Source organism: Sorex araneus, chromosome 5 (genome assembly GCF_027595985.1).
Source record: "Sorex araneus isolate mSorAra2 chromosome 5, mSorAra2.pri, whole genome shotgun sequence".
Taxonomy (NCBI): domain Eukaryota; kingdom Metazoa; phylum Chordata; class Mammalia; order Eulipotyphla; family Soricidae; genus Sorex; species Sorex araneus.
The window spans coordinates 51,825,260-51,835,467 of NC_073306.1; the positions used below are offsets into that span (position 1 = coordinate 51,825,260).

Here is a 10,208-nt window from a genome sequence, read left to right on the forward strand (position 1 = left end):
AATTCAAATTGGATTAACAATCTCTGGAGCATGAAGACCGGCTTCAGTCTTGGTCTGGCCACTGGCCCGGCCGTGAGCAAGTCGCACCCCTCCCCTCGCCTCAGTTTCCTCATCTCGGTAAGGGGCCCCAAGGCTCCTGCTAACTTCGCGGGTTGCTATGAAATCCGATGAGCTAACGGGTCTGGAAGGCTAAGCGAGCGTGGCCCTGTGACTGTTCCACAGCCTCGCTCTCTGCAGAGGCCCCCCTTAAAGTGTAACGAGTTAACACTCGATTTGTCTAAGTTAGAGCAACATTATTCTGACCGTTATGACAGAGATTGCGTTTTTATGGCAGGTTTGTGAGTTCCAGACCCTCCCGATCACATTATCTCCAGATCTTGATGGAGTCAGAGGCTGGACGGCTGCCTCAGAGACCCTCGCCAGAGGCCAACCCCTCCTCTGAGCCAGAGGTGCGATCCAGGAGAGGCCAAGTGGTGGGGAGCTCGGGACCCCCCAGACCTGGGCTCCAGTCCCTGCCTCACCACTCACTAAGAAAGTGTCCTTGCGCCAGTCCTGTTCTGTGCCTCAGTTTCCCCATGTATGGAATGGGCAGGGGGGGCCATGCCTCCAGGAGCTGAAGCAGTTGCACAAGAAACAGCCAGAGTGATAGCACAGCGGGTAGGGTCCTTGCCTTGGACATGGTCGACCCAGGTTTGATCCCCAGCACCCCTTAGGGTCCCCTGGGCACCGCCAGGAGTGTAAAGCCAGGTGTGGCCCCCAAACAAAAACAAAACAAAAATCAAAAAACCAAGAAACAATGGTCATCGGCATGGCTGTGCCCAGCAAACAGAGGGCCAGGAAGAGGGTACAGTAACAGAGGATCCAACCCCTCTCCTAGCATTAGGGGTGCCAACCTGGGGTGGGGAAGGGGCATTTGACTACAACCCAGAGAGGCAGGCAGGGGCCTCTCAACTCTCCAGCAAAGTCCAGAACGTCCCTGGGGACGTTCCCAGCAGGGGAGTGAGGAGAGGGCAGAAGAGTAGAGAGAGATCTCCTAACCCAAGGCCCGAGGAACAGTACAGCAGAAAGGCGGCACTTGGCCTTGCACTTGGCCAACACCCCAGATGGCTCCCCGAGCTCCGCCAGGAGTGATCCCTGAGTGCAGAGCCAGGATAAGCCCTGAGCACTGCAGGGTGTGACCCCCAAACATAAAAATAACATAAATAAATGGGCACCATGTCCCCAGCTCTGGATCGGGGTGCCTGTAGGTCTGTGTGAGGACTGCCACAGTTCACACTTGGGCTCACACTCGGTCTAGTGGACTAACCGTTTTGGGGGCATGTATGCCTTCCAAGTAGTTTCCAGGGGTTCTTGACCAACCAGGTTCACAGTTCAATGGGAGGGCCCAAGGCTGTGGTGCTACTCGGGCCCTGTGGCGTCAGAGGCCACTAGGGGCAACCAGGGCCACTCGAGGTTCTTAGGAGCCCCGGGGCTGTACCCAGCTCTGTTTGGGGGCTGGCGATTGAACTGAGGCCAGCTGCGTGCCAAGGCACATGCCCTAACCACTGTACTCTCTCCCGGTCCCAAGTGGACTAACACTTTTATCCCTTACTGACACTCAAGAGCTGAGAACTATATTTATAGAATTATATTTACATAATTATTTTTATAAATAGGGCTAAAAAGTGTGTGTTTGTGTATTTAAATTTTGACCATTGTTTATGTAACCATGGTTACAATGGTGTTAATGTTTATGGTCTTGATATACAAAGTTACTACACTTTCACCAGCACCAAAGAACCCAGGACTCCCACCCCTACCCCCACCCCCGCCCCACTGTCCTTACGCCATTTCTAATGAGCATCTGGAGAACTGTTTTTATACTTTTTTTCATTGGTTCTTGGGCCACACTTGCTCCAGGCTCAGTGCTCAGGGGCGTATTCTGGAGGTGCTCAGGGAACCATATGCAGTGTTAGGGGTGGAACCGGGGTGAGTGTGTGCAAGGCAAGCCCCTTGCCCACTGCACTCTCTCCCTGGCTCCTGGGAACTATTTCTAGTCCCCCTTCTAGAGTGGAGGAAAGCACAGCGCAGAGAGGCTCAGTAACCAGCCAGGGACACCCAGTGGGGACTAGGAGTGAGGAAACTAAGCAGCTGCTTGAGGCTCTGCAGGGACCCCATGTCTGTTTGTCCCTGGGTCTTTCTCCAGGAGTCTGCAGACAGGCAGGGGTCCAGTTTACAGCAGAGGAAACCGAGGCTCAGTGAGCCCATCCCCATTTCCAGGCCACTGAGCAGGCAAAGTCTCCTCCTGAGGGCACCCCCTCTTGGGGCCTCAGCAGGGGGACAGGGGGCACAGCTGAGGTAATGATGACCTCAGGAAGCCCCCAGGTGACCCAGGGGCGCCAGGGAGCCAGGCCTCCCCCCTGCAGCCCTCCCCACGGAAGGCAGCCAGCAGCGGCTTTCAAAGGCCCTGAAATCCTTTCAAGGCAGCCTTATCAGGATGATCCCAATCAGGAAGCTTCCAGGGGCTGTCACCAAGGGGCAGGGGCGGCCACCTCAGGGAGCTGTGCAAACATTCTTCCCGCCCTGCCTCCCCTCCACACCCCACTCTCCCACTCTGCTTCCCTCAGCTCCCGGCGGGCAGGCACTGGCCTATGGGCTCGAACTCTGATTGATTTCACTTCATTTCAGTCTTTTCCAGTTTCCTGCTGAGGCCTCCCATCCTCCTTCCCAGGAGCCCTGCGTTTTATCTTAGGCCTCTGGGGGGCAAGTCTGCCAGCCCGTGAAAAGACCTGGGGAGTGTGTTAAAAATACAAGACCTGCACCAGAGCGATAGATAGTGCAGCGGGTAGGGCACTTGCCTGGCATGCAGCCTACCCAGGTTCGATCCCTGGCACCCCTTATGGTCCCCTGGGCACTGCCAGGAGCAATTCGTGAGTGCAGAGCCAGGAGTAAGCCCTGAGCATTGCGGGAGGTGGCCCCCAAACTCTCCACTGAATCCAGCAAAGCAAGCCAGGCTACAAGATTGGGTCTTGCCACAGCACCCTAAAGGAGAGAGAGCCAAAGGGAATGTGCCTGCCACAGAGGCGGGGCGGGGAGGGTGTGGGGGGGAGATTGGGGAGGGGATGGGAGGGATACTGGGAACGTTGGTGGTGGAGAACGGGCACTGGTGGAAGGATGGGTACTTGATCATTGTATGACTGAAATGTAAGCATGAAAGTTTGTAAGTCTGTAACTGTACCTCACAGTGATTCATTAAAAAATATAAAATTTAAAAAAAAAAAGATTGGGTCTTGGTGGGAGTACAGGAGCCTTTTCTGCTAGGAAGCCTCCCAGAACTCACACCTCTATCTTCAGAGGAGCACTGCTCTCCTGCCTCCTCCAGTGCTCTGTCACCTGCCATCTCCTGCGGTCCCTGCCGGCAAAGGTCAGGGGTCCCACTTGCAGCCTGAGACAGAGGCCAGCTCAAGGTGGGCAGAGCAGCTCCCCAGGCCAGTTGCTGGGCACCTCCCCAGCGCCGCCCCCTCCTCCGCCCCCGGCCCTGAGGTTGATGCAACACCTGTAGGAAGCTGGGGTCAAAGGCACCAGGAAGACAGCCACAGGAGAGAGACGGGGCCCCAAGGGACAGAAGGGCTAGCAGAGGAGGAGCGACGGGACATGGAGCAAGGTTTCCAGCCATGAGCAGAAGCAACCACTGCCCCACCCCGAATGTGTCCCGTTGTGGGTTCACGTTTTCACAAGGGTTTGAGACTCTTCTGAAGAGTGGAGGCCGAAGAAAACCCACATGAACATCAGGTGTTGTATTATAATTTCAGGGTGATCCCAGGTTTCCAGGCCCCCCCCCCCCAATGAGATAAAAGAGCCAGCCTGAGAGGAAGGGGAGAGGAAGGGGCGGGGGCCCAGCACCCTGCTGGCAGCCTGGAGCTCACAGAATGGATCTGGGAGAAGGTGAGGGGTGATCTGTGTCCTGGACAATGCAAAGGCCATCAAGGAGGACACAGCGGGGCATCTCTCTGACCACACCTGTGGGTGCTTCATCTAGGGAAGGGACGGAGAAGGGGCCTCGAGTCTATGCCAGTGAGCCCCGAGGACAGGACAGTCTCCCCAAGGAAATCAGACATTGGCTGCAGGACACCGCGCACAGTGCTGGGATTCGAACCCAGGCTGAGCGCCCCCTAGGCTGTGCCTTTTTCTCTGCCCTGCACTGGGAAGTTGGATGGACCTTCTTTCCCCGCAAAGCTGAATTCCTCCCCAAGCCCCCGCCCCCCACCCCCAGCCTCTGCGGGGGCAGAGCTGGTTACTCTTTTAAAATGTGCGAATGGAGGGAGAGATGAATGAATAAGTCAACTTGCTTTTGAATTCTACAGCATTTGGGTTTTAAAATCTAAGCCCCGATTTCCTGGCTAAGAAGACAGATGAAAGCAGCCTCCTTTAAAAATCGAGAAGCAAGAGAAACAAACATAAAAGGAAAACCAATTCCAAATTAATCCCACCGAAGGCCTCTAGGTCTTAGGGAAGGCCCAAGAGGTGGGCCGCCCTGAGGACTGGGGGGGGGACGGGCTGGGGGGGCATCATCCAAGAAGGGACACGGCTGACCCAGAGCTGCGGCTGCCCCTCTGGAATCCTTAGCTCTGTCCAGCTGAACCCCCAGGTTCAGCGACCCCACAACCCTCCAGGCCGTCCACCCACCACTGCCTCCCTCCATCTCTGTGCTGTCCACCTGTCTGTGACCTGACACAATATACTTATTCATTCATTCCACATTCATCCATTCCGCATCTCCTAGCTCTGCTGTCCTGTGCTGGGCCCACCTGACCGGGCACCTGAGACCTGGACAGACAAAGCCAACAGGGCAGCTTCAAACCCCTTCCCTCCTGCCGTGTGCTGTCTGCAGGGGAGGCAGAAGCAAAACAAGAAAACCAGCAACTTCCCTACGCTTAGGGTGCTGGTGGGTGCCAGGCGGTCAGACAAAGCAGGCGGATGAAGAACCGGGTCTCTGTGCAATCAGGGCACCAGGGACGCCTCCGGGGAGGCAGCGTTTGAGCAGAGCTCTTTTTTCCCACCACAAAGAACCGAGGTGCTGCACTCCCGTGGGGAGCCCCCAGAAGAGCGGACCGCATACAGGACCTTGTCCAGCCCACTGGAGCACCCCATGGACGAGAGTCGGTGATCTTTCCAGACACACATGGGGCTGGTTCCTCGGGGTCTCGGGAGCCATCAGTGACTCCCCACTGCCCTCACCCTCCACCCCAAATCCCTCAGCCCTCTATCCTAGCCATCCAGGATATGCCCTGCCCTGGCTTCTCCGCTTGCTCTGCCCACACCCACCCCCCCAAAACATGCCTTATGGATGTACACCTGCTGCTTCTTTTTTCAGGCAAAAAAAAAAAAGTCATTCTCGGAGTCTCAGATTGAACCTCCTTCACTTCCAAGAACGCGCTCGTTCGTGTGACAGGTGGCGGAGAGGTTTTGCAGAAGGAATGGGTAGTGAGAGAAAATAAGGCAAAGGATAAATCCATAAAAGACGGAATCACCCCCCTTCCACTTTAGAAACCGCCTCTGCCGCCCCAGATGGCTCCTGGCTCCTGCTGACGGCACCCTCGACCAACCAACGCATTCTACCTGAGCCCCCCGTTGTCCCTGCCAGCATGCCTGGACCTCCCGCCTCCCACCACCCCAGGGTCCAGCAGCCCACTGCCCACCAGGGAGGAAGCGCCAGAAATACTTGGAGCCCTGGGAAGCGAAGGCAGCAGGAGGCTGCTTTTCTCTGCATCTTTCTCCAACCTTGGGATTCCATCTAGTGGCTGGTCTGTTCTGGCCTTTCCCCCTGTTGTATGTGTCCCCAGGGCACATCATCCCTCTCAGAGCTCCGCCCCCACCCCCCAGATGCTCCAGATTAGTGGGCCCCCTGGGGGAGTGGTTCATGGCTTGGGGGAAGATACTAAGCTCATCATCCTCGCCCAGAAAGCCCCACCCAGTACCCACACATCCCTTCTCCCCTCTCCGTGGAAAAAGCCTAGTGTTTCCGGCAGCAAAAGGCCGGCATGGTCTTAGAGTTTCTGCAGGGTGTGAGGGTGAGGCGGGCGGGTGTGGGGGGGGGGCGGGGGTACATGGAGAGGTACCGAGGGCTTCCCTCCATCACCCCAAGCTTCAGTCCTGTTTCCACGCACCGCGCCCCTTCCAGGGGCAGGGGAGAGGGGTGGTGGTGGAACCCTGCTTCTCCTCCAGTAGCACTCCCCGTCGCCATCTTCCAACCCCAAAGGCCACGTCCAGCTCTCCAAGAGGGTTTTCCCCTTCCATTTCCTGCTCTGAGTCTTGTGCTCACCAGGCACGGCAGGGCAGGTGCTCTGACTACCTTCATTTGACAGATAAGGGAACTGAGGCTAAGTGGCTCGCAGAGATGGAACCTCAAGTGGTTAGGCAGATGACCCAGAGAAGCTGAGGTCCCTAAGGGGACAGGAGCTGTCCAGGAGCTCCAGAGTTCCTGCCCAGAGCCTCACACCTCCCCCTCATACCATTCCCCGCACCCTCCACAGCTCCTTGTTAACCTCTAATGAATGGACTTAGTTCTGGGACAGGCAAGGAAGCTCATAAGGAAAGGGAGGTTTGGGTGCCAGCTCGGGTCTCCCCAACCTGCCGGTGAGCGGAGAGCAGCCAGCTCCTCCTATGGCATCAGCAGCCTGGCCAGAGCCCCTGTCAGGGCCACGGCCAGGCGACACGGCCCTTCCGGCTACCCCACTGTAATTAAAAACACACCGGGCCTCTTGCAGCCTGAGAGGGGCCAAGTTTCTCCCCCTCCAGCACCACTGACTGCGACCTAAACAGCAATATTTATGCCAAGCTCCCCATAATACTGTAAACATCCCCGACGTATAGCGGGCCAACTCATGAGTCATTTCCCCAAAGCCAAAGTCAATCAGTGGTACCTCAGCCATATTCCAGGGAGCGCCCGCCAGCAGCAGGGGCCTCAGGCTGTCCGCCACACCCAGGGCCCAGGGCACCCTCGGGTACCCCAGGGGGCCCACTCTGGGAAACCGCAGGAGCTGGAGGACAGCCGCTCCGTGCCAGGAACAGCGGCTGCCATGCAGGGACACCCCAGAACCCTCTGACCTGGGGTCCCTCCCATGTTCTTTACTGAGAAAAGAGCAAAAGTTACAGCGGGGGGCTCCCCATGTTGCCATTCCCAGAAGCTGCAGTGCTCCGGCCTCTTTCAGGTTTTGTTCTTGTTTTGTGTTTTTGTAAACTGACTTGCACGAGGGGTAGGGGCTTCCCATGTACCCACTGGCTTAGAGATTAGGGTCTTTAGAGTTCACGCTCTCAGCCCATGGCAGTGGGTCCTGAAAGGGGTCTCTGGGTTTCGGGGCTAGAAGACTCCCAGCTGCAGAGACCTCAGGCCCGGCTTCCCCCTCCTCACCCAACGGCCCTGGATGACATGCTGACTTTTCTGAGCCTGGGGTTCCCTCTCTATTAAAAGCATACGAGAATCCACCTGGCTTCCCTGGGTGCCCTATTCTGGGGAACTCGAACAAATCGTGGGTGGGAAAGCATTCTGTAAAGCTTCAAGTCTGCTGTCAACGGTGCAGAGCGCTGCACACCTCCCCGAGTACTTCACAAACTGCAAAGCGCATGGGAAACGGTAAAGTGCAGCCCAGGAGAGAACCATCACTCAGACTCATTCCTCGCCTCCCAGCTCGGCCATTTCTGGTGGACACGCCCAGACCCCACGAACTTTCCCTCCGGAGCAAGCAGGCTCGCGCGACCTGGCAGCCTCACAGTCCCCCTTGGGGATCGAGGGTCCAAGCCCATGAGGCCGTGGGGACAGGGCCAGGAGACTCTGGCCAAGGCCAACACATGGCAAGAGCATCTGGTCCGGCCTTGGCGGCAGCTGGAGGGTTCCCGGGGCTCCAGCGACCACGCTGAGCTCTGCAGAGAGCCGGGCACTGGCCGGCAGGGGTGCCCAGAGACCCCGGCGCCGCGGAGAGATGCCCACCGACCCATCCCCCCGCCCCGTGCAGTCCTCCGGTGTAGGAGACCCCATTGTACGTCGCGGGCGGCGGGCAGACACCAGGCGCGGCGGCGAGCGGGCTCATTCACTTCCACTCCACCAGTGCCCGCTTTCCGGGGCACGGACTTCATCTCGGGGGGCACGGCCCGGGAGCCCCCACCCGGGCTGGCCGCGGTGCCTCCCTCCTTCTGCTTCCCTGCCAAACTTTCCAGCCCCGATTGCGCGCAGACCCCCCCCCTACCGCGCGCGCACACACATACACACACACACGCACACACACACATACACACACACACACACACACACACATACACATACACCCCACCCCACGGCCGGCGCCCCTCCAACCCGTGCCCAGCGAGGCCAGGCCGGCGCGCGGGAGGTGCCCGGGCCGGGGGCGACAGGCGCGTGTGGGCAGCCCCCCGGCCCTGGGCGGCGCTCGCCGGGCTGGCTACAAAGCCTCGGCAAGATGGTCCCTTCGCCTCCTCCTGGCACAGTCAATCAGCGCCCGCCGCTGCCCGGGCGTCCGCGGGGCCGGCGCCCCCCGCGCGGCCGGACACACCTCCCCGCGGCCACCTGCGCCCGGCGCCAGCCCCCGGGCAAACTTTGCGGGCCGCGGGGCGGAGGTGGGCGCCGGCGGCCGCCGTGCCCGGCCGCTCCCCGCCCCCATCGCCCGGCCGCCCGCTCACCTTCCACGGCGGCGAGCAGCGGCAGCAGCAGCAGCGCGGCCCCCAGCCTCCGCAGGGCCATGGCTGCGCCTCCCGGGCGCGAGCGTGCGCCCCGGGCTCGGGGGCCCGGCGGGGAGCGGCGGGGCGCGGCGCACACACAGCCGCCGCCACCGCGCAGCCAGCAGAATGAGCCATCCAGCCCGGGCAGAACGGGGACCCGGGCTCCGCCAGCGCCGGGCACGGCCCACCTGAGCGCGGGCGCGGGGGGAGCCCGGCCGGGCCCCCGCCCCCGCGCGCGCGCCCGGGACCCCCGCGGGCCGTGCGCGCGCCCCCACGCCCCGGCCCCCCACGCCTGCACGGCCCCCCCGGGGGCCGCCGCGCGGGCCGGAGCCCCGGGACCGCGCGCACCCGCGAGGCCGAGACCCCGGGCTCCCCCCGCGCAGCAGTGGTCTCTCCCGGAGCTGTGGCTCCTCCAGATAAAGCAGCGATTTCAGCCCAAATGTTTCTGAATTTTTATTGAATGCTGCAAAGCCGGAGAGCGTCTGGCGCGGCTGACAGGGGCAGGGAGAGGGGACCTGGGGAAGGGCGGGGTAACAGGCGGCCCGAAGCTGGGACAATCCTACCTGTCAGGGCCCCGGGTGCCACCCCTTCGCTCCAGCCCGGCTCCCCGGGTCCCTGCGGCTCCGAAAGGGACCGAACTGCAATGAATGAGAAAAAGGGAGAAGGGGGGCGCTGGGCGCTGGGAACAAAACAGGCGGCTTTCCCAGGCGCTGGGGCTGGGCTGGGGCCTCTGCCTGGGAGAATGGGCCTTGGCGCTCACCCAAGGGCCTGTGGGGTGGGGAGGGGTGTCAAGCCGGCAGAGGTGGGCCTGGCCCGGGCAGGCAGACCCCAGGCCTAACCTCCCCGCGTTGGTCTCAGCCAGCCCGGGCACCCTCGCTGCAGACCCTTCTCTCCTCTATTTCCGCTCCGTCTGTCTTGCTCCCGATGCAGTTTCGGGGTGGAGGAGGAAGATGAGGGTGGGGGAGTAGGCGATGGAGCTTATCTAGGGATGTCCCTGCTTCCCCTGTCCCCCCCACCTCCCATCCCAGCCCTGGACCACGATTTTGTACATGGTCGTCCCTTCGCTTCCGAGCGGACCTTGTTCCCCCTGGTGGGCCCAGCCCCGCTGACAGTCTTCATCACCATCATCATTAACAGGCTTTGCCAAGGCTGGAAGGTGGGGGAAGGCAGGGTCCCGTGGGATTCGCCCAGCCAGGGCCCCTGCCTTTGGGAGCTCTGCTCTCTCAACAAACAAGGCTAACCCAGAAGCTTCCCTTTGAGGAGGCTGTGGTTGAGCGTCAGTGGAAGGCTCACAAGGTCTGCTCTCAGTCTTGACCCTCCAGACCTCTCCTGTCCCTTCTGCTCCCAACTATGGCCATGACCCTGCCGTCTCTCCCCTCAGAGTCCATCCTATAACCCAGACCACGAGGCGGGCCCCATCTGATACCTGAGACAGGCTCCGTCTCCCAAAGCCTGCGGACAGCCGGAGAGACACACGGAGTGAAGAAAGGTCGGAAGGG

General features: G+C 60.3%; 1 protein-coding gene across 7 annotated transcripts in view; it reads right to left on the minus strand.

The window, feature by feature from the left end:
• Positions 1-8,828, minus strand: part of EPHB2 (EPH receptor B2) — a 206,339-nt gene extending 197,511 nt beyond the window's left edge. For all 7 annotated transcript variants that reach the window (XM_055139251.1, XM_055139246.1, XM_055139250.1 and 4 more), the window contains exon 1: positions 8,671-8,828. In XM_055139251.1, the coding sequence (XP_054995226.1) occupies positions 8,671-8,731 (61 nt within the window). In that variant the 5' untranslated portion in view covers positions 8,732-8,828. The remainder of the gene's footprint in view (positions 1-8,670) is intronic.
• Positions 8,829-10,208: the final 1,380 nt, after the last annotated feature.